Source organism: Aspergillus pseudonomiae, assembly GCF_009193645.1.
Source record: "Aspergillus pseudonomiae strain CBS 119388 unplaced genomic scaffold BDV37scaffold_81, whole genome shotgun sequence".
NCBI lineage: Eukaryota > Fungi > Ascomycota > Eurotiomycetes > Eurotiales > Aspergillaceae > Aspergillus > Aspergillus pseudonomiae.
This window is the reverse complement of record NW_022476073.1, coordinates 144,025-169,583: the sequence shown is the minus strand read 5'-3', so window position 1 is coordinate 169,583 and position 25,559 is coordinate 144,025. Positions and strand designations below refer to the sequence as shown.

Sequence of the window (25,559 nt, the reverse complement as noted above, 5' to 3'; positions counted from 1 at the left end):
AAAAAAAAAAAAAAAAAAAAAAAACAAAATAAAATAAAAATAAGTGACAGTATATACGTACAACAGACTATCGACTTCTGGAAAAAGAAAGAAACAACCAAAAAAAAAAAAAAAACAAAATAAAATAAAAATAAGTGACAGTATATACGTACAACAGACTATCGACTTCTGGAAAAAGAAAGAAACAACCAAAAATTACACTAAAACACTCAAATCCAAATCCAAATCAAACCCCTCCTGGAATTCTACTTTCCTACGTCGCACCCGAGCGTCCACATCTCCCAATCTCACTCGAGTCCTCAGTACCTTCGACTTCCCCTACCTCTTACAAAAGTACGCAGACCTGAAACCACATCCCCTAAACCCGTTTCAACAAAGTACCCAGCCTCGTAAGCATCATCAGAGTCAGACAAATCTCCATTTCCTCCTCGATCCCGGGATCTAAGCCTCCTCCTCATCTCACACAAACCGCCTTGGGGTTGCCCACGTCTATTATTAAACATAAACACGAACACACAGAAAGAGAAAGAGAGAGAGAGAGAGAGGCAGACAGATAACAACACATGTCTGCCTCATATTCCCCCATCCTCGGTCCAGGCTACGGCCCACCCGCTGTCACACAGGTAGGCTTAATGTTCTTCAAGACATGGGTTCCGGGGGGTGCGTCGTAAGAATTGATCGTCCATGGTTCGGGGGGAGGCCTTGGGATTAGAGTTTGGTTTCCTTTTTCCTTTTTGGGAGGGAAAGGGTTCTTTTTGTTTTCTAGGTTGTTGTTGTTGTGGGTATTTGCTATTGTCGACGACCGGATGCCGTTTCTAAAGGGGGTTGAAGGTTGGGTTTGAGTTTTGGGGGGTGGGTTCAGCTTGGGATACTACTTGTGCTTTTGCTCTTTTGGTGTCTAGCGTGGTTCTGCCAACTTTTTCTTCTGGTCTATCATTTGCTATCCATATTTGAGATTGGGAGGAGTTTTAAGGGAAGAGGAAAGAGAAGAGGGAGGGACACAAGGTAAAATGGAAATTCCCCCCTCTAGAACCGTAACTTTTCTTTGTGTAGAAATCGACAAGCAGCAAATGTAAATGACACGGTTTGGATGCCTTTCAGTAATCATCATTATCGATCAGTTCATACATTACAAAGAAAAGATTCCTCAGCCGTGAAGGAAGGAAGCCCGCCTGACGAAAAGATCCAAAAGTGTCGTAATCCGGAACGAGAAGAAGAAATGGTATGCGGAGTGGGTGGTTTATGTGGTTCTCTTCGCGAACTCGACGCGGAGGATAAGATGGCGGTAACCGACTAGGAGGGTTGTTAGCTTGCTTCTCTCTCTCTCTTTTTCCTTGGTGGTTTTTTTCTTCTTTTGGTGTATTCTCTTTGGTACTGGGAGAAATGGGGGAGGAACGTACAGCCATCCATCTTCTCGCAGGCGCGTGCAGCGTCGCTGCGATCTGCGAAACTGATGAAAGCGAAGCCCTTGGCTCGTTGGGTCTCCCTGTCTCTGGCGAGGAAGACTCTGGTGACGCGGCCGAAGCGCTCGAACAGATCGCGGAGTTCTCCTTCTTCCGCCAGCTCGGATACCTGTTGCTCGTGGTTAGGATCGACATGACATAGATAGAGGAAAAGAAAAAAAAAAGTGTAGGGTAAGAAAACTCACGTTTGTAACTCTCAGAGTCGCCAGATCGTCCTTCTCGAACTTGCCACCCATCCTCTCGCCGCCGCCAGCAGCACCTTTCCGGAGATGAGGAGGCACGTAGCTGCCAGATCCGGTGCCAACAGCACCGGCTGCTTCATCGGCTTCACCAGCGGCACCAGCGCCACCGGTAGGCTCGTCGACAGGCGCCATGGTATCCTTGAACGGACAACGGGCAGTAAAGTGCTCTCCGCTGCAAATACGACACTTGACCTTCTTGTCCTTGAGCTGATCCTTCATGCTGCCCTTCTCGCCGCCGTTCTTCTCCGCCTCCGCGGCCTGTGCCTTCCAGTTGATGCTGGGTCTGAAAACGATGTTCTCACCGACGGAGGTGGTATCGAACGAGGGTCCGGGAGCGTGGCCCTTCTCGAGACCGAACTTGGCCCAGGACCTCCGCTCCGCAACCTGGGGGTTCACATGTTCCCGCACGACGGTGGTCTTGATCCGGCGGGTGACCTTCACCTTCTTGCCCTCGTCGTTGAAGCGGTACGACACAACGGTCTTGGTGCCATCTTTGTTCGTTGTGACTTGTTGCGCGGGGAGCGCGGAGGGGTCATCGAACTCCTCGTCGTCGGCCCAGTCGGCGCGGCTGCAGAAAGTTGCAAAATTTTCATGTCAGGGGACTTCCGCCGACGCGGGTTTATGGGGTCCGGTCGCACTTACTTTGCTAGTTTGGACATTGTGCTTTATGTGGTGATCTGCAAATGTTGCTGAATTTCTTAGGATTTCAACGAAAGATCCGTTGTGGATTTGTTCGGCGCGGCAAAGACCTGTGGCGCAGTTGGTGGCTTGTGCCGGGGGGAGCTGGGCTCACGTGACGCCGTCTGGACCATCTCTTCGTAACCCTACTCTGTGTATCAAGTCTAGCAAAGACGAACCAATTTGGTTTTATAGCTTTGTTACACATATGATATATTACTGGTTATATACTAACTCATAATTTAAGCTATATGAACATAACAAGGAAGCACACCGTACTGGCCGGTATATAACACGACTACTACGGAGTAGTACATAGTAACATGACACTTTCTAGTCTTCCAATATAGACACTCATTAGCTACTCAGTTCATTATACCCCTGAGGTTGCATACTGACTTAGATGGATCCGAGGTAATCAACCTTCACACTCTTGGTATGCTAATGGAGAGAACTGCAAAATATACCGGATGATGTGCCTATTTGCATCCTTTCCTGACTATGCGGACAACCTTGTTTCGAGGCCCAGAAGGCAATAGTGGTTGTTCAAGTCTATAGTTATGCTTTGTAAGTGGAGGGTGAAAGTGAAACTGACAGCTGATACTAGTTGCTTTGGTGTTGATCTCGCGTACAGCGCTCATCTCAACTGAGGTGGTCCAAACTGGACTACATGAAGAGATGAAGGGAAAGGATATTACCAGAAGACTTCCTCTCAACGACTTTTCATGTTCTCGTTTACATCTCAACAAACCGACAAATGGACTGCAATACCACTAGCAGATGGAATATCATTGTTGTGCTACGAATTCTCTTAGAGTAGATCTTAGCGGCCTTCTGAAGTTTTCAATATAATTTTCAATAATACCGCTACATGTAGGTGTATACAATTGTACTGGGATTCATGGACATGAATATAGAATCTCTTTAGTAATGTAGACTTGGGTTTGATCCTCAGGATTTGATGTCTGATAGGTAGATTCGGGATATCGACGCTTTCTAGGGCCAACACGTTAGGTCTGACCCTGAGGCGTCAACAAGTCCACCAACAATGCTACATTGCTTGTGAAGCAAGATATCTGGAGCTGTATACCGGGGTGCTCATTTTTTAAAGTTCGTGCTTGAAAGATGTACACACGGTATATTAACATCTAAATTACAAACACATATATACATGACTCGCGGTATCAAAATTCAACCGAGCATCTCAAAAGAGAACAGTCGATGCCGTCAAGAACGACGTAGTAGACATCAAAATAGAACGTATTCACAGACCCATACCCCAAACGTAAGAAAATAAACCGAACAATTACCGGCTAAACACCTTCAACTCAGCCGTTCTCAAGAAGATATAGGACACCGACGAAAAAGCAAACGCCAACTCGAACCCAACGTCACCACCACTGGGTAGTGCGCCCGCATGTTTCGCAATCGGTCCGATCCACCACGACTGGCTCATTCCAGTGACCATGCCGGCGATACCAAAGCCGAAAGCAACCGCAGCCGCAATGCCTGGGGGAAGCTTGTTGGGTTTGTCATATATCTCAATGCGGTATCCACCGAAGCCACGTTTGAAAACGAAGTGGTCAGTGAGCGAGATTCCGGAGTAAATGGCGAGCCAATAAGCAATGATGTTCATGAAGTTCTCTAGGATAGTCTCGAAATGGGAATATCCCGGAATGGCAATGGCCACTGAGGCGCACGAACCCAGGAAAACCCAGATGAAACGAGGAATTCTTTGGGTATAGCGGCTCAGAACTTGGAGAGTAAGGGAGACGGAATAGATGTTGGGGCAGTTGTTGGCGACAATGGAAAGGGCAAGGATCACGAGACAGAACTTTCCGAATCCCCCAAGAGGCTCGAGAACAGCAGCGAGCAAACCTCCGTTTCCAGAAGCTGTGTAGCCAGCTTGGTACTTGTTGTCGCCATCGTTGAGACTGGTGGCGGTCATAATGGCGATTCCAAGGAATTGTGTAAATATCAGAGGAACGATCAGACCAGCCCACGCTGAGAAGAAGATCTTGCGGCGACTGCGGTCCCTGGGCTGGTACACCGTGTAATCAGCCGCGTAACTAGTCCAACCAGTAGCGAATCCGTACACAGTTGATCCAAAGGAGAGACAGCTACCCAGTTCGGATTTTCCGACGCCCATGGGGATATTCACAAAGTCCCCGGAGTGGGCAAATGTGCCGAAGACGATCATGAAGACGATAAATGTTGGCACCCAACTCCAGTATTCGTACATGTGGACGACTTTATATCCGGCAAAAGTGATAATAAACGTGCAGAAGGCGATAATCAGAACACCTGCAAACCCTGGGACGTCGGTGTTGACCGCATGGAGGAGCTGAGCACCGACGATTGCATTGGCTGCGGACCAACCAATACAGGCCAAAACGTTGAGACAGGCAACTAGACAAGTATTAGTGGCCATTTTACGAGAACATGACAGCACGAATCAAATATACTCACTGAACTTGGTCCCCCAGTATCCGAACCAGAACCGTGAGAGTACCATTTGTCGTAGGCCGAAAGGAGGGCCAAAGCACGAAAAGAATCCCACAGTCATGATGCCCAACAGGTTGAAGAAGAGATTCACCAGGATGGCATCGACGAAACCAAGAGCGAAGAGGGATTTTCCGAGGACACCAATGGCAAAGGAACTGACTACCATATTGGCCGCCAACCACTGCGTGTTGGGTCAGTTGGACAGGCAGTTTTGGAATACCAGATAATAGCTGGCATAGACAAAATTAACGCAACGGAATCATGAACACACCATGCTGCCAATATTGAAGTACGACGTATCCGTTTGCTCCTCTGGTGGTACCCGTTCAATTCCACGCTGCTCGATGTTGATCTTCCCTGCGAGCCGTTGGAGCTTTGCATACAGTGAATCACCGTATACAAACGTCTCCCCGGGTACAGCGCCATCGCTGCTGGTGTCCAATGTTGTCTTCGCCACCTGAGGGCCTTTTTCAAGGTCTTGATCTTTCTTTCCGAACATCGTGCTAGATTTGGTCGTGTGATAAGACCTTTTTTTCAAAGGCGATTTCCTGGTTGATGAAGATCCCCACCAATGAAGGAGGGAACTTGAGAACTGAGAGGGTCGGAGAGCTAGATAGCTCTTGAGACCGACCAAGTAGGGTTGGGAGGGAGTGGAAGGGGAACGGAAGTATTCAAGCTGAGGTTCACATCTTTCCCTTTCCTTTCTTTTTTCCTCTGCGTCAGAGGATGGGGGGAGCTCGGAATAAATATCTGGTCGGAAGGACTAGGACAAATTCTTCCCACACATCTCCACTCGATCTCAAACCAGCGAGAATTGCCGCGACCGCGTAACTTCCGCTGGGTTCACTTGTCGCGTGTCTTCCCAAATCCAGGTCAAGCCTTTTTTTTACTCGTTTCGAGAAGACCGCCGGGGATCCACTTGTGCCTGAGCCCTAAGGTTGCCTCTCCTAACGGGCCTTCACAACGAATCATGGATCGACAAGCTTTCTAGGAATCATCTTGATTGGCGGATATAAAATTCTCTCGGAGGGCCAAGCACCATTGAGATTTCCTTGATTGGCTGCAAATTTTGACAAGCCCATGTGGGCCCCACCAAGAGTGGCAACGTGACTGATAAGACTTTCGCTGCTGATAGGCACCGTTCCAGATAATCTCGGTCACTGATACCACCCATATCACTGGCTTTGAATCAAGCTTTCGCTATCGATCACAGTTATCTCGCATTGCTCACTAATGATACGGCTCTTAATATCTTCATGACAGTGTCGGACAACACCGATACCGTCCTACACAATCTGACTATCCTACACAGGATGGATACTGGCTCCCCCGACAACATACAATATAAATTGTCTATAGTACCTTAATCTCAGACTCATTTTGACTTGACACTGGAGGTCCCTAAGTTACGATACTGAGACAATATCTCATCGTTGATATCAACGTGTTTGACTACGTTCTCTAGATCCCTCACTTCCCTGCAAGAACATCACCCTGCTCTATACGACGATGCTAATATACTACATGAACAGTCATGTCCAGGGATCAGCCACCTCCCTTCTCCAGGTCTTTTGCTTACCCCGCGCCAGCGGAAACTTACGATCTCTCTAGCCCCAACTCACAGCTCGGTAATCGCCGTCTCTGATAAGGCATACAAACAGACAAGCTATGATATTGTTCTTGGCGCAGCTGCAGCTCTAACCATGTGTGTTTGTGTCAGAGAATATCAAAGATGGCTTCACCAGCAAATGTTCAAGATAATGAGTGGATACCCAGTGTTTTAGACCCTTATATCTTCCCTTGAAAGTTCAGATTTGCTCATATGTATATGCCCCGGACGCGGCTGGAAACTATCATTTGGGTGTACCATTGTCTCAACCGGCTAGTTATGTCCCATGAAAGAAATACATCAGGTACTCACCTATCTTATATATCGAAGTAATGGAGTACCCAGTCAGAAGTATTGAACGCATCTTAGTATACTAACTAACGAGTCTGTCTGTATCCTCAGGCATCATATCGTGATTCTCACATGCAGCAACCATGTTACATCGCGCGTTTTGGCCACATATTAGACCACTCCCCCATATGGCATGAGGTTTCAATGCCACTGTTCACAACTCAAAATTCTAGCATTCACATAACCATCCTCCTCGCCCTCTCTCACACTCCAACCCATAATTGAACCCAACCCAAACACCCCAAGCAGTACTTGTATACACACCAGTAACCTCCACGAAGACACCAGGAAGCATGAGATGCCCTAATCCGAACCTTAAGTGGATCAACCCCGACCCATAATCCCCACCCGCATGCAAAAAAACCCACCACAGAAGTTCCACAGCCAGCACCTCGGCAGCTCAGCTTAAGTCCTTACCGCTAAACTCCCTCTCCATTTTCAAGGGGTTGCATAAAGCGCGTTGCTTGTGGAATTGTCATGTGTAATCTGCCACGACCTGAATCACTGAGGTACTGTGTTCGGGTACGGCTTGAGTATCCGTTTGACGATTTGTATAACATGGTCTGTTAAGAGTTGACTGCTTCCTTCCGATGAGTCAGCGGCTTTTTGCCACTGTTCCCCATCGTCCTGTAGATATTTACGGGACAGTTCCATGTTCGGTCGGTTTCATGGTCGGGCCTGGGTGGAGAGAGAAAATTGCACGGATCCGGCTTGCCGAGCCGGTTGCATAATTCTTGGGCTCGGTCGGGATCATTATTTTGCCGGATATCTCTAGAAGATACGTTGCTTTATTTGGTATGAAGGTACTCAAGGCAAGTTCAATGCCGTTTGGCTTGGTAGGTAGTCTTTGGTGATCTATGGCCTTTCTTTCTGTCGCACAAAGTCGCAGATACCAGAGTTTTATTTACAGCTGCACTTGAATCGTGGAACAGCCCGGCTGCTGTAGTACTCTCAAGCAAAACAGAAAATTGTAACGGAGAACGCTAACGAGTATAAATGGTCATGAAAGTCAACATGTATATGCACCATCCTCATACCCGGAGTGCGCCATTAAGAATGAAATTATTTACAGTTTAGCAAGCATCTTGTGACCCTTCTGCAGCAGATCAGAGGCATCATTAACAAGCTCATCAACAATAGCCTTGGCAGACTTCTTCTCGTTGACAACAGCAGCAACCTTGCCCATCAGGAAGGGACGGGCGTTGTCCAGGGTGTCGTCGTCAACGTCATCGGGCAGGTTCTCCATGTCGTGCTCGACAGGGATGATACCCTTGGAGGTCAATTGCTTGATCTCCTCCTGGCGGTTCTCTTCCCAGTTCTTGATGTAGGCGTTGTTGCGAACACGAAGGGGACGACCCTATAAACTGGTTAGCGAGAACGAACACGTTGTGGAACGCCCGAAAACCTACAGTGAAGATAATGGTGCGGACATTGTCCTCGAATCCGGCAGTGCGGACGGCCTCCTGGTGAGCAACGGGAGCACCAGCCTCATCGGACAGGATGAAGCGAGTACCGATCCAGACAGCAGAGGCACCAAGCATAAGAGCAGCGGCAACCGAGTTACCGTTGAACAAACCACCTGCGGCGATGACCTGCACGGGCTGACCAGTCAAGGGGCTCTTCTTGCCTTGGCACAGCTTGGCAACGGTAGGGATGAGGACGGTAGTCGGAACATCACCAGTGTGACCACCACCTTCACCACCCTGGGCGCAGATGATATCTACACCAACATCAAGAGCCTTCTGAACGTGCTTGGGGTGTCCGATCATGTTCATGCACAGGATGCCAGCACCGTGGAGCTTCTCCACGACATGCTTGGGAGGGACACCGACAGCCGAAACGAATAAGCGAGCACCGCTCTCAATGATGATGTCCACAAGCTCGTCAAGCTTTCCCTTGGTGTAGTCGTAGCTGAGGCCCGGCTGGTTAGCATTTTCGCATCTCAACCAAGGTGTCCTAGGTACAGGGAAGCTTACTTGGTCTTTCGTGCACTTCCTCCGACCTGCGGAAGCAAAAGGTCGACACCGAAAGGCGCATTCTTGTCGTTCAAGTAGCTCTTGAGCTCTGCAATCTGTTCACGAAGCATTTCGGGAGTGTAGCCAACACCGCCGATGACACCGAGGCCACCGGCGTTGGTGACCGCTGCGGCCAACTTAGGACCGGCGGCCACGTTCATACCTGCCAGCAGGATAGGGTGTTGGATCTTGAGCAGATCCGTGATGGTAGTACGGATTTTCTCTGTCGAAACCTGCGATTAGCGATTCTATCCAGGCGGATTGCCACAGCTCCCAATCACATGATGGAAGGGCAGAAAGGCGGTGGGAGCTTACGAGGAGACGCCATGGTTGAGGGTGGGATGTTAGAAGAGAAAGTAACCGAGAATCAAAAAGAAGATGTAGTGAAGATGATCAGGAACGATAATATGTGGAGAGTATGGAGAAACAAGTCCTAAATATAGGAGAAGAAGAGGATGCGGCGAACCGAGGAGGAAGCATGAAGATGACAGCCTCGGTTGCAACTTTGACACGGGACCTCCGAATGAACTTAATTACCCCATAGTTACCAGCGCTTTTTGGGTTTAGTGCTTGACTGGTCGGCCGATTCACAGGCGGGGTTTCAGAAGTTTATTAGTCACCCGGCAGAGCTGCCTCAGGTGTCGTGCATCAGCTGATTCTGCTGCCGAAAAAGCACCCGAACCCATGCATGACGTATGACCTGAACTTTTTATTTGGACGAGTCATAGAAGATCTACTGATAGACGCCAGGGCTGCACATTTCTCAGAAAGTATGAGACCAGTGTCAATCAAGAATTGGCATCCCAATGCTGCATCCCTAACCTCAACCATTCCGCGCTGTGGGCCATGGCCTTCTCTCAATTCAGGCTTGTTTCCAACCCTGCGACACAGCAAGGTCTGTGTGCCGGTCTATAGGAGATTCTGCGCGGGCCCGACAACGAGGCAGGTCTTCTTTGACAATATTCGTGATAAACTCTCTCCTCTAACATACTGGTAGAAATCTGTCAATCTGTGGTACAAGTATGTTACTTCAATTGCGTTTCTAAGTGCTCACTACGGCCAAATCCGGTCGTCAGTTCCTCCGGAGTACAACTGAAACCTGTTTCCAATCAAGCATCAGCTTGTACCATACCGCCTTTATGTAGCCACAGAAAACTAATACTTTGTGTATCAGATCTCGGAGTGGCTGGACGACGTGATAGTCGGGCGTTGTCCAAAGCTAATGTGGGCAGTTCCAGCCATGGATCTCTAAGATCGTCCGCATCCACCCGGGGCGTTTCCACTAGCTCATTGAATTCATTCAATACCAGGATGAATCCGTGTAATCCTCCGCTTCATCGGGCTTTTATAGCCCTCGGAAGCAATGTCGGAGAGCGGGTAGAGATGATTGAGAAGGCATGCTCCGAAATGGAGAGAGCCAATATCAGAGTTAGGCGGACAAGTTCGCTGTTTGAGACCGCACCCATGTATGTCCTCGATCAAGATCCGTTCATGAATGGGGTTTGCGAGGTCAGTCACCATCTAGTGTAGCTGTGAACTGTGCAAGCTCTTCTAACTCCCAACTGGTAGGTGGAAACCAGCTTAGCACCTCTAGAGCTCCTCGATACCCTCCAATCGATTGAGATTGGACTAGGAAGGAAGAAGCTGATCGACAAGGGCCCCCGGTCCATCGATCTTGATCTCCTTCTCTACGATCAACAGATCTTCTCCCACGACCGCCTCAACATCCCTCACAAGCTAATGCTCGAACGGGATTTTGTACTACGCCCTCTCTGCCAGTAAGTGCCGTACAAGCCATACCACAAACCAGAGACCTAACAACAACCCACCAGACTCATCCCTCACGAACGACCCCCATTCCCAGGTCACAGCACAACCTACCTTTCCCATCTCAAATCTCTCCCTCCACCAGACCCTACCCCCCATGCCACAACCTACATATCCAAGAACTTCCCCCCACTGCACTCCTCCAAACCCAACCGCCCAACCCACATTATGGCCATCCTAAACCTAACCCCCGACTCCTTCTCCGACGGCGGTACACACTCCCCAACAGACCTAACCACCCTAACCAACACCGTCCGCAACTTCATCGCCTCCGGCGCCACAATCATCGACATCGGCGGCGAAAGCACCCGCCCAGGCTCCGTCCCCGTCGGCGAAGCCGAAGAGCTAGCCCGGGTCATCCCCGCAATCCGACACATCCGCAGCTCGATCCCCGAAGCCGCCAACATCGCCATCAGCATTGACACATACCGTGCGCGCGTCGCCGAGGAAGCCTGCGCCGCCGGCGCAGACATCATCAACGACGTCTCCGCCGGCCTCCTGGACCCAGCCATGCTCCCTACCATGGCGCGCACCGGCAAATCGGTCATCCTCATGCACATGCGCGGCACGCCGTCCACAATGACCCAGCTAACGGACTACCCCAACGGCGTGGTCGAGGACGTGAGCGCCGAGCTCCTCGAGCGCATCGCCGCCGCCGAAGCAGCGGGGATCCGTCGTTGGCGAATGATCCTCGACCCCGGGCTTGGGTTCGCGAAGAACCAGCCCCACGATCTGACTATCCTGCGTGATCTGCAGAAATTCCGCACGGGCGTCCAGGGACTAGAGTACTTCCCTTGGTTGATGGGACCCAGCCGGAAGAGGTTCATTGGGAGGCTTACTGGTGTTGAGAAGGCTAGTGAGCGGAACTGGGGAACAGCTGCTACTGTCACGGCTAGTGTTGCTGGTGGGGCGGATATTGTCCGCGTTCATGATGTTAAGGAGATGTGGCAGGTGGCTAAGGTTGCGGATGCTATTTACCGGGTGGATGAGTAGGGGTTCGTTCTGTGTGGGGGGATGTGGAATGGTTGAGGCATGTGCCTGATACTTGTGTATTTTCAACAATATCGAGATTTTGTAGGATAGAGTGATCATCATCAACTTGTATGATACAAAAAGATAATATATGACTTTTCGGGTGTGTTGGGTTTGGGTTTTGTAGGAAATGTCTGGTCTATTCTATATCTGTTGTTGGAGTTATGGCATGTATCAGAGGTAATCATCTTCTATTTTTATGCCTTGCCTGCAGTAGATACCTGGTTCAACTATGAATGGCCGCTACAAGGTAGAATTATTCTAAATTTTAAAATATCTGGTTTTAATTGACAAAAACGCCTAGCACTACCTAGAAACAAAAAAAAGAGGATATACAGTAACCATAGCAAATCAAAGATGATATTCAATGAAGATGCCAATTTAAAAGACGTTCGACAACTCAGAATCACAAGCAATTAACAAGAGAGAAGCCGACCTCCCCGCTTCGTAACTCGGCCTGTAGAAAGCCGAACGCTTTTCCCGGCCAGAGTACTCGCAGTCGGCAGGATTGAAATTGGGCCGAGGTTGTGTTCGCGAGGATATCATTCTAAAGGGATAGGGATAAGAACGCCGCCAAAGTGATAGGCAATGAACTGGCTAATCATGGCAAAGTAATGGTGTCCGAAGGTGGAAATTTAGAAGGTTACCGCGGTATTGATAGGTTGGGTGCATCAGTTTAGCTGTTCATGTAGTTACGTATGGCGCCTAGATTTTGATGTTAGTAGGAGGTAGGCGATCAAAGGTAGGGTAACTAACCTTGCAGTTTGACGGCACTGTCTCCGACGAGTTGTGTAAGGTTCTCGAGATCGTCTCCTGCTGTCATGCCAAAACGACGAACAAAGTCCTTGGCCGCAGTTTCCAGGTCTCCGTATCCATCATCGCCAGCGGGGAGATCATCTTCAGGTCGGCCAAAGTAAGAGTTGCTGGAAATAGAGGTGGCGCCATCGAATTGGCGGAGACGCTCCTTAGCCTCGGCCTGGGCTGAGGGATCGAATCTTTCACGGCCGAAGAACTCATCAGACGAGATACCCTTCTGGGCACCAAACCTGGACTTGGTCTGGCTAAGTTCCTCCTCTGTATGATCCGTTAGCATGTGCAGTTAATTCGAAGATGACAATAGTAAACCCACCATCAGCAGCTGACCGAGCAGGAGCGACCGAGCCAAAGCCCAGCTTCTTCGGAGCGGCAGGTTTCGAACCAGCAGTCTGGCCAAATCCTAGACGTCCGATGCCCATTCCCAGACGCTCTACATCGCTAGAGTTACGCTCGTGGGACTTTCTGGCGGCGCTGGGGCTGATTGGCGTGGGGGCGGCAATAGGCGTAGCTCCCGTAGTCGTACTCTTAGCCTTGGCCTCAGCCTCGGCCTGTTCAGCCTCAGGGTCATATCCAAGCTTCTCAATGCGCTCGGCTTCTTCCTTGGCCTTCCTTTCTGCTTCATCGAAGTCGATGGCCTCCGCTGCGCCGATCTTCTTAGCCCCCAACTTGGGTGCCTTCTTGGCGCCCAACACACTGCCCTTCTTTGCGGAACTAGCAGTCGTAGTCTTCCGGACAGTAGTGCTAGCCCTGATAGCAGCGGGGGCAGGAGAGCTTTCCTTGTCGGAGGCGGAAAGGGGAGACTTGGAGCGCGAGCCATTTGCACCTGCATTCAAGAATGGAGACGCAGTGCGGCTAACCACTGGGGGGGTTCCTGTGCGTGAGGGAGGGTTGCTTGGGCGCTTGATCGAAGGCTTATCCCAGGAAGAAAAGAAGTCATCGTCAGCATCGCCGGCAGGCGTACTGGAGCCGTTGGACGGGGTGCCAGCGGGAACGTCCGTGATCACGACCTCTTCGGGGTATCTGTGAGGAAAAGCAAGGTAAGCATCTATTAGTAGAGTTGGTATGCATAGACAACATGGTACTTACTGCTCGGCGTCCTGCGCAGCCCGCCTCTTCAATTCTTCCTTGTACTTCACGGCAGCATTGCAAGTATACTTGACCTTAGTGTCCTTGCTAGCCAGGGCGGCGGAACCTCCATGCGACTGGAAATACTTGGTGGCAGACTCATTTCCACCAACCTTCATAAGTCGAAGTTGCTCCCATTGCCATTCTGCAAGCATCCATTAGTACCAAAACTGAAGACATATCTGGGGTAGACGGTGGTGCATACGGTCGAGGTTTGTGGAACGAACGAAGGAAATGTGGACACCCAGGTTACGGTGGTGGGCCGAGCAGTCGAGACACAGGTAGATACCGAAAGGCACCGATGACCATGTAGGGTTTTTGGAGCCGCAATCAAAACAGATCTATGAGGCTGAATTCAGCGAACTTGACCAATTTCTAGACCGGTGGGGAGGGGTTGCGCGCACCTTGTTTGCGGGCTTTAGTTTGAGCTTCTCAAATATTTTTTGAGACTCCGCCTTGGTGGCACTCATTGTGAGACGAGTCGGACGAAACGGGTCCTGAACGAAGTAGAAACAAAGACGGTACAGGATGTCAGGACGTCCAGGGAGGAGGAAGAGGGATCCAAAATGCAATCGGGAGAACGAACGTGGTCGGAATCGTTTTTGGACTCCCGGGCGGAAGTTACAAATTACTGTAACTTTTAAATTTGCCGCCGTGCTTAAAGGGGAAGATGATAGACCCAATTCTGAAACCTTGCAAAAAAGATGTCTTACCGTTGTATTCATCTCAATAGGATCCACATTTAATACGTTCAAGCCAAGCAACGGTATCAGATACAAGGCTACATATGGACGTCTTCACACCTTCTGTTCGCACTGCGTATTGCAATTACAGCTGTACTCGGACCCTTCCGGAAATTTTCACCAGAGCGGAAGGCATCCACGTGACCCACCCGTCTCCCCACATGGACCGAGTCTCATTGAATGCCGACCACGGCTCAGCGCATGGAATTTTATGAGATCATTCAGCAGTTCGTGCTCGAATCTCCCATGCTCACGACTGCCGTGCGATACACTTTGATCCGACGGGAACCCGGGTGATGTTCGATATCCCACAATGAGTGTATACCTCCTACCCAGACCTTCCTTGACCCGGGCCTCGTCTGCCCTGCTCTTGCGCCCTGGATTTCCCCGCACGGTCGAGTTGACGCGGTGCTATGCGACTCACGGCGATCTCGGGGGAGGCTCAGGGCCAAGCTCGACCCCGAGACGGAGAAATGTGACCGTGCTATCCGATGATGGGCGATATGAATGGGGAGAACTGTCGGGCCGGGAAAAGGTTGCGCGCGCTACCCAACAGTCGTTCAACTTTGTGATCATATTGGTTGGTGCGGCGTTGACGGTTAGTGAGATCCGAGTGGGCAACATTCTTGCTCATGGACCATTCAAGATGCCTGTTGGATACAGAACTGATATATGGGTAGGGTGGTGTAGGTTACTTGCTTTACTCAGAGGTTTTCTCCCCGAATAGCCGGACATGGCAGTACGAAAAGGCCGTTGAGCGCATCTTGGACGACACTCGCTGTACGGACATTCTGGGAGACAGAAGGGAAATCAAGGCATATGGAGAAAGCACTTCGAATAAATGGGCGCGGAATCGTCCTATTGCGTGGGTACCCTGTTCTTCTTGGTTAGTTACGTATCAGAGACGCTAACTTCCTATAAAGAACCTCCATCGAGAAGGATCGTTTAGGTCGCGAACATATGAGAATGAACTTCCATGTACGTTGCGCCATTCCTAAGATGATACGTGCATAACTAACTGTCACCGCGCAGGTTGAGGGGCCACGTAACCAAGGAATTGTACACGTCCACATGATTAAGCCACTTGATAAGAACGAGTGGGAATATCAGCTTCTCGCATTGGATGTTAAGGGTAAGTAATAAATAATCTCAGACATATACAATCTCAAGCTAAGACTTTTACGCAGGTCACTCTCGAGTCATCCTTGAGCAAGCTCGCGAGAAGCCTGGAGTCGGACAAGCATTGAAGATATTTGGCATACAGTGGCGATAGACCAAGCCCTTGTCAAAATACAATATCTGTGCTTTGCCAGGCAACCTTGACATATATTAGTCCTCTTTTACACTGGCTGGCCAATACCAGAAGTGCGTGCTAGATATTGCCGCCTTCAGCCGACGCAAACCAGTCGACATGATCAGTTCCTGTCATTTGGTTCTCCAATGGTCTTCAAGTCTGAAAGGATAGCTTCAAGCTTGTAACAGACGAAAGTCATTATTCTTGGGTGGGTTGTGTCTTCCTATGGCTTCTTTATGCCATAGCACCACAGTTACACCCGTGTTGTACTATAGAAAACCCATACTTGGGCATGTATTCATAAAGCATTTTCCAGCATATCAAGTCCACGAGAGCTTAGCGGCAATTTCACGGGAAATCAAACAATGCAATGGCTATTTTCAATACATAAATATTAACATGAGAAACATAAAACGTATACATCAAGCTTTAGTCTCGTCATATCCGAGGACCCTCCAGGATTGTCTTCGCAGCATCCGTCGTCCACCAACTCTTGCCCTGCTCACCAGGGAAGGCAAACTCCTCCATACTCTCGGGCTTCATCTCCACACTGTATCCAGGCTCCAGAGGGGTAACATAGTAACCATCCTTGACACTAGAGGGGTGCACGAAGTGCTCGTGCAGATGGTCGACATACTCCAGGACACTCTTCTTACCACTCACAACCACGTAGTCGATCGTGCTAAGATGTTGAGTGTACTCAGGCAAGCCGACACCACCCGAGTGAGGGACGATAGGGACACCGAATTTGCGAGCAAGCAGGAGGATAGCGAGGACCTCGTTGACACCGCCGACACGGCAAGCATCAGCCTGGAGAACAGTCAAGGCTCCTGCCTGCAGAAGCTGCTTGAAGATCACGCGGTTCTGGCACATCTCTCCGGTAGCGACACCGATAGGACCGTGTGGGGTGTTCTCGAGCGCCTTCTTAATAGCGGCGTGGCCGAGGATATCGTCGGGGGAGGTGGGCTCTTCAATGAACCAGGGCTTGAACTCGGCGAGCTCTTGCATCCAGCTGATAGCCTCAGGCACAGACCAGACCTGTCCATAGCCGTTAGTTAATCATGTAAGAGAGAGAGATAGGTTTCGACAATGGTCAGCTCACCTGGTTAGCATCCACCATCAGAATGTTACCCCGGTCATAGCCAATGGCCTCACGAGCAATGCGCAACCGCCTCTTATCGTCTTCGATGTTACCTCCAACCTTCAGCTTGAAGTGCCTGTAGCCCTGTTGAACGGTCTCACGTAGAAGAGCCTTCAGCTTCTCCTCGCTGTATCCCAGCCATCCGGCACTAGTCGTGTAAGCAGGCACAGCACGGCTCTGCTCGGCCTCCTTGATACGCTCTTCCTTGCCACCCTCCACCTCCTTGAGCAATGCAATGGCCTCTTCAGGAGTGATAGCATCAGTGATATACCGGAAGTCAATGCAGCGGACGAACTCCTCGGGGGTCATCTCCGCCACGATCCGCCAGACGGGCTTGCCGAGTGTCTTCGCCCACAAGTCCCAGAGTGCATTGACGACAGCTCCCAGGGCAAGGTGGATCACACCCTTCTCAGGACCAATCCAGCGCAGCTGGCTGTCGGATACTAGATGGCGCCATGTCTTGCCCCAGTTGGCTGTGAGCTCGTCCAGGTCCTTTCCAACGACGAGTGGGGCGAGAAGGGAGATGGCGGCGCAGACGATCTCGTTTCCACGGCCGATGGTGAAGGTCTATTGATGGGAGGTGTTAGTGTTATCGCTATTGCGGTGGGTATTGCATGATCCACATACCATGCCATGTCCTGCGTGCGGGGAGTCAGTGTAGAGGATACAGTAGGCTGCAGAGTAGTCGCCCGCTGCATTCATGGCATCGGAGCCAGTCTTGTCCAGGGATGTCTGTTCTTTGAGTCAGTAATTGAAGAGTAGTTGCATTGGGTCTGGAAGCAGCCTCTGACTTACCGGAAACCGCACATCCCGGGTAGTGAAGCCTGTGATTTTCACCATTGTGCAGGGTATATTTTATAGACAGAGAGGGAAAGAGAGTCAATTGAGCTACTCAAAGTAAGACTCAAGCTCTAGTCGTAGGCGGAAGAATTGCAATCGCTTTTTCTTTAAGATGCGGGGGTGGTCATACAATGTAGTGTATGAAACGAAGAGCGATCTATACAAAGTCCAGGTAGAAGCCAAACAGAGACACTGAACAGAGATGTCTTTTGCGCAAGGAATGAAATAAACACGAAGGAAAAATCCAAGTCACAGACGGGGCAAAAGGCGCAAGATATACGGCCCTCACCCCTCCTCCCCTCCAGGCTAAAAAGGGAAATACATTGGATTGCGCTGGACTAATTCTCCCGATACTGTGGGGAACCAACCGTCATTGGCGGAGGAATTCTTCCACCCCATGGGTGCGATTCTTCCACCACTCAGCGTGTGCGATTTCAGTCGGACCGCCTCCGTGTTCCTGATTACATTAACCAGCCATCGGTCTACTGATTGTACTGTAGTAGAATGATACGGTTCGTAAGGCCGAACGCTTGCGGCAGATGTCCGTACATTCGATCGGCTCTAGATATACCTCTCTACATGCATCAAAGCCTACAATTTAGTAGCGTACAAGCCTTCAATAGGTATGAGTCCCGTAAAACTATTTTTACATTCGCTAGCGACAGACAAGCCTGCAAACATCCCATATACCGAATGCAATGTAGTTTGTGCCTCCAAGAGGCGGATATCAATTTAAAAGTACTGGTACTTTCATGTAGTAATAATTTGGTGTCGTGAAACAAGACTGCTAACCCCCCTAGACTTGATTGACCCGGTCCAATCTGGGCTTTGCCCAGCATCCAGAGGTCTTCTAACCAGATAGGCCTCTCTTCTCGCTTTCGGAGAAGAAGATGATCATTCGCCACAGCTTCCGCACCAAGACTTCTGCCTCTTCGTCGAGAGCCTACCAAGCCAAAGTTAGACACAGCAATATATCGGCAAAAGCAAGATCGGAATGAAGATATACTCACCTCCTCCAGCTGTTCCACCAGCTCTTGGGGATTTCCGTGCTTTCGAACATGCTCTTCCACCACATCCACCAGCATCTGTTCCTGAACTCCCAAATACTCGACAATCTTCTTTTCCACGAAGGGCTTGAGCTGTTCGCTGACCACATTTTCGTCCACAAACTCCCACTTGACTTCCCAGTTCCACAAGCCTTCCTTCTCGGTGGGAATTTCGGCGGCCAGTTGTCGGGCAGCTTGCGCCCGCTCCTCCTCGCTGAGCCCGGCAGCCTCCGCAGCGCTGTCGAACTTGATCGGGATGAGAGGACGTCTTGCCGTGGCTTCCGGCTCTTCTTCGTCTTCCAGCAATCCTTCGACTTCGGCAACGGTCCGGCGGCTGGTTGCAGCCTGAGCCTTCTGTGCCGCAGCTCCAAGGGAGAGCTTGAAGCGCTGGGGCTCTCTGGGGGCCTGAGTCCGGGTTTCCAATTCCTCTGCCTGGCGAGCAAGGAAGTCGTCTGCCATACCACGTGCCTGTTCCCGTTGTTGGACAGAGCGAGCCCGCTCCCGCTCTTCGGCAGCACGGTCAGCCTCATCCATACTAACTTCACGTGCTCGAAAGGCTGCACGACTGCGCAACCACGCGCCTCTATCCGCGTAGTAGTCGTGAGCCTTACGGCTAGCCTCCGCATCATCGTTCCATTCCCCGAAATGCTTATCAGCTTCTTCGCGGACTTCCTGCATTTTGGCTTCCTCCTCCTTATCCCGCTTCTTCTCTCGCTCTAAGGCGGCAGTCCTGCTCCGTTCGCGATTGAGCCAGCGTCGCTCCTGATCGAGGAATTGTTTCTCTGCTTCAACATCCTTCTTCTCTTGGCGGCGACGCTCCAGCTCTTCATCGCTCGCATCGGACTCTTCATCTTCACGATCAATGTAAATTGGAGCGCCATTCACAGAACCGCCGTTCACAAATGTCACACCCTTCTGGTAATCCTTCGGGATCTGCACGCCAAACCCCTTCGGGCCAGATGGCGCATTTGGCATGCTGCGGTCCCGAGGACCAAGAGGGATCCCGTTTGCCCCAGCAGCGGGTCCGCTTGGAGCCGAGGGAGGAGGGGAAGCCAGGCGGCTGATGCGAGAGCCTGAGTTACGTGCTCGTTCCATGGACTCGATCTCTTCCTCTCTCTTCAGACGTTCAATATCCCTACGGTTGCTTCTCTCACGGAAAGCTGCGATCTCCTTAGCAACCGTTTCCCTCATTTCTGGAGGGATATCAGATAGCTCATCTTCGACGGTGATGGGGATAGTGACAACTTCTGCCGATGCGCCATCTTGGCCCTCTGCATCCTTCATCGCAGTGTCCCCTTCACGGTCAATCGCCGAAACATCCTCTTTCTGGGTGGGCGATGACGGGTGGAACAAGTCCGAAAGGACGCTGGAGAGAGTCGAGCGCGCAGCATCTATGCGGGATTGCCGCTCCGCGGGGTCCTCCTCGCCTCTGCTAGCCTCATATTGCTCTAGGTATTTCAGAGAGCTCTCGTCCACGACAACCTGGCGTAACCAAACCGTTAGAATCGACTCGTAATTTCCCCACATGCATAATACATACCAGTAGTTGGCTTCTCTCAATCTCACTATCTTCCTTGTCACCGCCCTCCGACGGCGTCTGTCTCTTCAAAGGTACTTCGACGTCCTTTAGTACTTCCACGGCTGTACCCAGACTCTCGGGGTCCTCGTACTCAGCGAAACCGAACTTGCACGGCTTTTCATCCGCATCCGTAGCACGGATCCAGCGCCTAAGATTCCCCGCAGACCGCAAAATCCTCTCAACACCCTCATCGCCACCAGCACCCTCCGTAATGCCCCCAACAAAGAGCGTCCGAACGATCTCATCCCTAGTCGGCGGCTGCAGCTGCATCATCGCATCGCGCACATTCTGGCGCTGGGTTTCCAAATTCGACGAGCCCAACCCGGCACGTCTTCCTGGGGCCTCGCGTTCCTTGCTAGTATCCGGGGTCGCTGACTTCGCCGGTCCCGACGTTCCCAGGCGAATCACGGGCGCGGAGAAATTGATGTTGGGCATATTCGGGGGCGGTTGGAAGTTCGCAGGGAAGCCCGCAGGCCGGCCTGGTTGTTGGGCATTCGCTTGCTGCATCCCAGGCGGCGGAGTAGTTCCGGGGGCGGACATTCCGGGAGGGGGGGCTGTATATTCGTAATTAGGAAAATATCAGACAACAGGAACCAGCCGATGGCACTTACCCATGCCGGGAGGAGCTCCCGGGTAGGCCCCGAAATCAGGTGGCCTTCCATATAGACCTGGAGCTTTAGGATCGAGTCAGTAACCTGTAAACAGTCTAAAGACATGCAAGGTTGTTATTTGGGAGGTGTATCCTGCGTACCTTGGTAAGGATTATACATTGCGACGGGTTCGCAGCTCCAGTGCAACGGCAACGATCACGCAGGGAAAATTAAAAGGCTTCGAAGGTCACCGGTGTATGTTCGTGTCGGGAGACGAATAAGTTCAGGATGAATTGGTTATGATGTAGAATCTAAAGAAGACCGGATGAAACCGAAGGTTATCATGAGCACACCTCGATCTGGGAGAGGGAGATAGTGCTTCTGAGTTGGTTGGAGAAGTTCGCGACGGTTAGGACCGATTTGCTTGTTCAAAAGTTCAAGTGGTCCGTGCGCGAGATGTCTTGGCGCATCGGAGCAGAATAGGTGGCAGCCCTAGTTAAACCCTCAGGCTTCACTGAAATTGTGGTCCAGAGTTATTTTATTGAGTCAATAGGGTATTTAGATTGTCGGGACTGCTGATCCGGAAAAGTAGATATCATTATGCCCAGCGTCATGAATGTTGCGGCGTTGTTCATTATGTAAATATACCTATATATCAATGATCCGGACGCCTGAGTATCGGTTCATCAAAGATTTCTACATTATAAATAGATTAACATGAGCCTAAACTTGCAACAAGAGTTTACAATAACTGGCACATGAAGACATGGAGCAAAGTTCTCGAATCGCCGTTCCATGGAGCTCCGGACGACACATGTGAAAAATACAGTGATGTTGATCGAAGTAAACAACATCAGACATGAAAGTACATTTCTCATACGTACAAGTTCATTATAGAATATCAATCAACTATTACCACAATGGTGACCTTCTTATACCGATGGATGCCGCGCAGCTTTAGTTCTAGCTACCTAGGAGACCGCAGCCCATATTCATATCAAACACCACCAAACTAGAGAAGAACAATGATCTCTCATGAAAATGCATTAATCAAGAAAGATAAGAAAACTTGAATCATATTATACATTCATTCGGGGCTCGTTGACAAGATAGTTTGCTATAGTACAAGTTTCACCCATCGACTCAGAGCATGTAGAAAATTACTCCTCCGGGTGTCCAGTAGCCTTTCCACCCTTGTGGCCAGCTTCCCTGGCTCTCTCATCTCCAGGCTCAAAGCTTCCACCAGAAGCAAGTCCACCTTTGTGACCAGCTTCCCTAGCCCGAGGGTCTCCAGGGCGGAAGCTACCTGACGAAGCGTGACCGCCCTTCGAGGCGATGTCTCTCTGCAGAAAAGGAGTTAGGAACACACGCCTAAACGTAAGGTTGACAGGTTGTCACCAATTTACATACCTGTTTATCCTCGTCCATGCTAGCGAAACCACCTTGGTGGCTCGATTGGCCTCCCTTGCGGGCAATGCCCTCGACCTCGTCATGGGGGCGGTTGGCAAAGTTTCCGGGGTTCTGGTTGTGGGCCATTTTTGCTGATGTGTGTATTGCGATCCGAGAATTGAGATTCTGAGTGGTTCACAGGTTGAACCAGACTATTGTAGTATGTGATTTCCAGTGTATGGAGAGGAGAATCATTTACACCAGCTGATTTATCCTCATATTTATATTGCTGACTGCAGACCAAGGATGGAAACATGACTACATGATGATGTAGGATGTATACTCCAGTGATAAATCCAACTTGGATACCGCACTGCCTACAGGTTCCACCTTCAATGGATCATGCACAGGGCAGATGTCGCAATGTCCACCTCTTACGTGGACATGACCTAGTAAAGCAGAGAACTGTTCCTATTGAATGGACGAATATAGTAGTCCCAGTATTGCAGAAAACGGTCACACTTCAGAGATCTGGACTCTACTACTGTAGTGGTATGGTAGTTAATGGATTCATTGTTCTATGGATATGAGGTTCAAAAGCTCATCACTATTACCTCATAGGTATGAGGTAGGTGCTCCACTTGCTATGAAAAAAACCATTCTACCCTACTACTTACAGTTTACATTGTGCAGACAAAAAATTCAGCCAATTAGCTTTGCTTTCCGACATAATCGTAGGGGTTGAAATTCTCTACCTCCTATGTAAGTGGCGGGTGGCTGGATTAGACCTGGAGATACTCCCTACCCACAAGGCACTTCAATTGCAGATAGATTTCCTGGCCAAATAGAATACCAAGGAACAAGATTTGGGAAGAAATACTACGATCTGTCTACAAATTCCCGACAGTTGGTCTATGACTTACCACATAGTATTACAGCAGCAAGCAGGGTAGTTCATATCGAGGATAGAGCAAAAGATCTCCAGTTAAACATCAATAACTATTCAAATTCCACAGAACAACTAATTACAACAAAAACATCAAATTTCACAATACGAATCTAATTTACTCCTCAGGGTTCTCGCCAACTCTGTCAGCAGCACTGCGTCTTGTTTCGTCCGATACATTAGGGTTATGTGCAGCACTAGACACGGGTCAGTATATGTAGACAAGTGTCCGACCTCATGAAATGATCTCAATTGTAACACATACACTTTGAGTCCAGCATTGACTCTCATCGGATCCTTGTTCTGCCCACCACTCGCGCTGTAGAGGTCATGGCTTAACTGGCCACCACCAAGCTGGTCGAGCATCAACTGGGCGTTTTGCTTCGCCTCATCCAAGACTCTGGGGTTGTTGAGGGTGCTATATATTTCTAATTAGTTTCATTGAGGGTTCTAGATAATACTGCAGGAGTACGAACGCCTTGTAGCCACACATGGCGTTAACTCTTTCTTCGGTGGAAGACATTGTGATCAATATTGTTCAATTATACAAAACAATTAGATATACAGGAGCGTAGTTTGAAGTTGTTGAATGCACACGAAATTGTAAGAAAGAATAATCTAGTTGCTAATACCGACGACTCTTCGGCTCTAATACCAGCCCACTGAGGCTACTTGATGTCAGCGCCTTGCTACTGTTTATGCCCATCATAGGGGTAGAATGTCTTCAAGAGTATCTCGAAAGTGCAGAAGAGCATTGAGTTTGGATCGGTACACGACCTTAGTGGAAGCTTGAAGTAGGATTAATCTGAAGGTTGACGTGAGTGATACATCAATCAGCCATATTAGGGCTTGCAAAATCATTAGTACACAGGCTTCTGGGATTACTTTAGAAGGTCAAAATGTCTATATCGCCTTCGGTCTACGAAGAATTGGTTCCGAACGTCATGGTGACAGGCAAGCTAACCGGTGGTCAATCGTTCTTATGGAACAGATGTATGGAGTAGCAACTTCAACTTGACAAAGTTCTTCGCTCATATTATCAATAAATTACTAGGCTAGGAATATCCGAAAGCCAGAATGAGGCCGAGGTCTGCGCTTCTAAGAATTCTTGCAAACCCACTTCAACCGAACCCGTGTTGTGTCGCAAGGGGGCAATGACAACGGCTATTTCGGTAGTAGTTTGCAATGTTGTGTACAAAATCATCCAATATAGCTTGCGAAAGATGGCAAAAGAGACACATTCGGGCCAACGCCTGCTTCATCCCAAAGTCGAGGTGGATATGCACAGGAGAATGACCACTAACAATCACATAGGAAAAACAAGCTGTTAGAAAACACCATGCGAGCCCACGAAGAAAAGAAACTGGGCTGCTAACGGGACTCAATTCCTATACTAGCCTCTGCTAGCTGGCTTAATCCTTATCAAGTTGCTGAGGACAAGGATCAAACTAATGGGAATTAGCTGACACGTGCGAAAGTGTCGGTAGAAGTAACTTGAGTCACACTTTGATAGATGCCTCTATTGTTTGGGTTTCCTTTTCTGGCTTCTCGATAAACCAAAGAGTTTTAACTCTAAGAATACTTACCTAGTAGAAACAGTTTGCATCGCTTGAGCTCTAGTAGTTTTGGTAGCTGCCACTGTCATGTGTCAAAGTACAAAAGACATCTACTTTGGTAATTTTTTTTTTTTTTTGGAAAAGAATCTGTCGGGACGAGGTTGAAAAGATTTCAATTTCAAAGCATTGATAGACCGATATCCTACTATCTGCGCAGAGCTATATAGATTTGAGCTCATTTGATCGGCGTTGGACAATATTTAACCTCATAAGAGTCCCCTAAATCATTGCTTTTAGGCATCTCCGTGGTTACCAGATCAGTCATGTCGTGGAAATGCTTGCGCGATCTTCATAGCAGATTCCGAGCAATCTCGGTTGAGGATGATTCTATGGACAGGCGTCTATACTAGCTGTGCAAATGTATTGAGATATGTTTGATATGAGTCTCAGGGTTGACAAGCCCAGTTGGCCAGATTCCCGCAGTTTCCAGAAGAATTTCGAAAAGGGAAAGAAAAAGTCTCGATCCGTCGATTGCAATTAACCGTCGGACGGAGAAACTCAGTCTAGTTGACAGAGAGCCGTACGCCGTACATCGATAAGAGTTCCCGTCCTGGATTTATCACCGGTCAATGATTTCCGAGTGCCTTTTGAGAAAGGAATTTATCCCGATCATCCTATTGCCGGAATGTAAAAGTTAATGCGAGATTATGATCACGAGGTGAGAAGAAAATAAAGAAAAAACAAAGTTCGCTAATTTAGATTGCTTTGAAAT

The 25,559-nt window shown here is 49.5% G+C and overlaps 9 protein-coding genes across 9 annotated transcripts; 2 read left to right on the top strand and 7 right to left on the bottom strand.

Annotated features, from left to right (window-relative positions):
* Positions 1–1,240: 1,240 nt before the first annotated feature.
* BDV37DRAFT_274606 (eukaryotic translation initiation factor 3 subunit G-domain-containing protein) lies at positions 1,241–5,387 on the bottom strand (the record flags this gene model as incomplete). Its single annotated transcript, XM_032085260.1, has 6 exons — positions 1,241–1,293; positions 1,401–1,572; positions 1,649–2,273; positions 3,826–4,792; positions 4,853–5,069; positions 5,160–5,387. 6 exons carry the CDS (start codon positions 5,385–5,387, stop codon positions 1,241–1,243), a joined length of 2,262 nt encoding a protein of 753 aa, XP_031937634.1.
* Positions 5,388–7,914: 2,527 nt separating this feature from the next.
* Positions 7,915–9,191, bottom strand: BDV37DRAFT_274605 (nitronate monooxygenase; the record flags this gene model as incomplete). Its single annotated transcript, XM_032085259.1, has 4 exons — positions 7,915–8,205; positions 8,258–8,759; positions 8,825–9,086; positions 9,179–9,191. The coding sequence occupies 4 exons, from the start codon at positions 9,189–9,191 to the stop codon at positions 7,915–7,917; spliced, it is 1,068 nt and encodes a 355-aa protein (XP_031937633.1).
* A 983-nt stretch (positions 9,192–10,174) lies between these two features.
* BDV37DRAFT_274604 (folic acid synthesis protein) lies at positions 10,175–11,683 on the top strand (the record flags this gene model as incomplete). The annotated part of the gene is made up of 3 exons (XM_032085258.1): positions 10,175–10,372; positions 10,433–10,641; positions 10,696–11,683. The coding sequence occupies 3 exons, from the start codon at positions 10,175–10,177 to the stop codon at positions 11,681–11,683; spliced, it is 1,395 nt and encodes a 464-aa protein (XP_031937632.1).
* A 305-nt stretch (positions 11,684–11,988) lies between these two features.
* Positions 11,989–15,108, bottom strand: BDV37DRAFT_258250 (ADP-ribosylation factor GTPase-activating protein). The gene is made up of 6 exons (XM_032083028.1): positions 14,068–15,108; positions 13,869–14,004; positions 13,625–13,808; positions 12,852–13,558; positions 12,479–12,796; positions 11,989–12,427 (listed from the first exon to the last, which is right to left on the bottom strand). The coding sequence occupies exons 1-6, from the start codon at positions 14,386–14,388 to the stop codon at positions 12,399–12,401; spliced, it is 1,695 nt and encodes a 564-aa protein (XP_031937631.1). The 5' UTR covers positions 14,389–15,108; the 3' UTR covers positions 11,989–12,398.
* Positions 14,450–15,802, top strand: tim21. The gene is made up of 5 exons (XM_032080008.1): positions 14,450–15,004; positions 15,087–15,271; positions 15,330–15,384; positions 15,439–15,538; positions 15,594–15,802. Exons 1-5 carry the CDS (start codon positions 14,720–14,722, stop codon positions 15,677–15,679), a joined length of 711 nt encoding a protein of 236 aa, XP_031937630.1. The 5' UTR covers positions 14,450–14,719; the 3' UTR covers positions 15,680–15,802.
* Positions 15,803–16,075: 273 nt separating this feature from the next.
* BDV37DRAFT_258232 (mandelate racemase/muconate lactonizing enzyme family protein) lies at positions 16,076–17,889 on the bottom strand. Its single transcript, XM_032083027.1, has 4 exons — positions 17,637–17,889; positions 17,469–17,573; positions 16,803–17,408; positions 16,076–16,738 (listed from the first exon to the last, which is right to left on the bottom strand). Exons 1-4 carry the CDS (start codon positions 17,679–17,681, stop codon positions 16,139–16,141), a joined length of 1,356 nt encoding a protein of 451 aa, XP_031937629.1. The 5' UTR covers positions 17,682–17,889; the 3' UTR covers positions 16,076–16,138.
* A 435-nt stretch (positions 17,890–18,324) lies between these two features.
* Positions 18,325–21,271, bottom strand: BDV37DRAFT_258231 (uncharacterized protein). The gene is made up of 5 exons (XM_032083026.1): positions 21,058–21,271; positions 20,918–20,980; positions 20,268–20,860; positions 18,692–20,209; positions 18,325–18,624 (listed from the first exon to the last, which is right to left on the bottom strand). The coding sequence occupies exons 1-5, from the start codon at positions 21,074–21,076 to the stop codon at positions 18,532–18,534; spliced, it is 2,286 nt and encodes a 761-aa protein (XP_031937628.1). The 5' UTR covers positions 21,077–21,271; the 3' UTR covers positions 18,325–18,531.
* A 727-nt stretch (positions 21,272–21,998) lies between these two features.
* BDV37DRAFT_258229 (general stress protein) lies at positions 21,999–22,493 on the bottom strand. Its single transcript, XM_032083025.1, has 2 exons — positions 22,307–22,493; positions 21,999–22,239 (listed from the first exon to the last, which is right to left on the bottom strand). Exons 1-2 carry the CDS (start codon positions 22,430–22,432, stop codon positions 22,057–22,059), a joined length of 309 nt encoding a protein of 102 aa, XP_031937627.1. The 5' UTR covers positions 22,433–22,493; the 3' UTR covers positions 21,999–22,056.
* Positions 22,494–23,349: 856 nt separating this feature from the next.
* On the bottom strand, positions 23,350–23,754 carry BDV37DRAFT_286804 (Con-6 family protein; the record flags this gene model as incomplete). Its single annotated transcript, XM_032087998.1, has 3 exons — positions 23,350–23,428; positions 23,497–23,649; positions 23,708–23,754. The coding sequence occupies 3 exons, from the start codon at positions 23,752–23,754 to the stop codon at positions 23,350–23,352; spliced, it is 279 nt and encodes a 92-aa protein (XP_031937626.1).
* Between the last annotated feature and the right edge of the window lie 1,805 nt (positions 23,755–25,559).

What these genes read in the sequence shown, in the direction of transcription:
- BDV37DRAFT_258231 (XM_032083026.1), bottom strand. An exon ending in GGGAGCTCCTCCCGGCATGG is followed by an intron (nt 20,861 to 20,917) that starts GTAAGTGCCATC and finishes ACGAATATACAG; the next exon opens with CCCCCCCTCCCGGAATGTCC. An exon ending in TTGAGAGAAGCCAACTACTG is followed by an intron (nt 20,210 to 20,267) that starts GTATGTATTATG and finishes TGGTTACGCCAG; the next exon opens with GTTGTCGTGGACGAGAGCTC.
- tim21 (XM_032080008.1), top strand. Translation starts at nt 14,720, where the DNA reads ATGAGTGTATACCTCCTACCCAGACCTTCCTTGACCCGGGCCTCGTCT. An exon ending in ATATGAGAATGAACTTCCAT is followed by an intron (nt 15,385 to 15,438) that starts GTACGTTGCGCC and finishes GTCACCGCGCAG; the next exon opens with GTTGAGGGGCCACGTAACCA. An exon ending in TCTCGCATTGGATGTTAAGG is followed by an intron (nt 15,539 to 15,593) that starts GTAAGTAATAAA and finishes ACTTTTACGCAG; the next exon opens with GTCACTCTCGAGTCATCCTT.
- BDV37DRAFT_258229 (XM_032083025.1), bottom strand. Translation starts at nt 22,432, where the DNA reads ATGGCCCACAACCAGAACCCCGGAAACTTTGCCAACCGCCCCCATGAC. An exon ending in GCATGGACGAGGATAAACAG is followed by an intron (nt 22,240 to 22,306) that starts GTATGTAAATTG and finishes CCTTTTCTGCAG; the next exon opens with AGAGACATCGCCTCGAAGGG.
- BDV37DRAFT_258232 (XM_032083027.1), bottom strand. Translation starts at nt 17,681, where the DNA reads ATGGTGAAAATCACAGGCTTCACTACCCGGGATGTGCGGTTTCCG. An exon ending in CCCGGGATGTGCGGTTTCCG is followed by an intron (nt 17,574 to 17,636) that starts GTAAGTCAGAGG and finishes CTCAAAGAACAG; the next exon opens with ACATCCCTGGACAAGACTGG. An exon ending in CGCACGCAGGACATGGCATG is followed by an intron (nt 17,409 to 17,468) that starts GTATGTGGATCA and finishes TCCCATCAATAG; the next exon opens with ACCTTCACCATCGGCCGTGG.
- BDV37DRAFT_258250 (XM_032083028.1), bottom strand. Translation starts at nt 14,388, where the DNA reads ATGAATACAACGGTAAGACATCTTTTTTGCAAGGTTTCAGAATTGGGT. An exon ending in AACTAAAGCCCGCAAACAAG is followed by an intron (nt 14,005 to 14,067) that starts GTGCGCGCAACC and finishes TCAGCCTCATAG; the next exon opens with ATCTGTTTTGATTGCGGCTC. An exon ending in TCGTTCCACAAACCTCGACC is followed by an intron (nt 13,809 to 13,868) that starts GTATGCACCACC and finishes GGATGCTTGCAG; the next exon opens with AATGGCAATGGGAGCAACTT.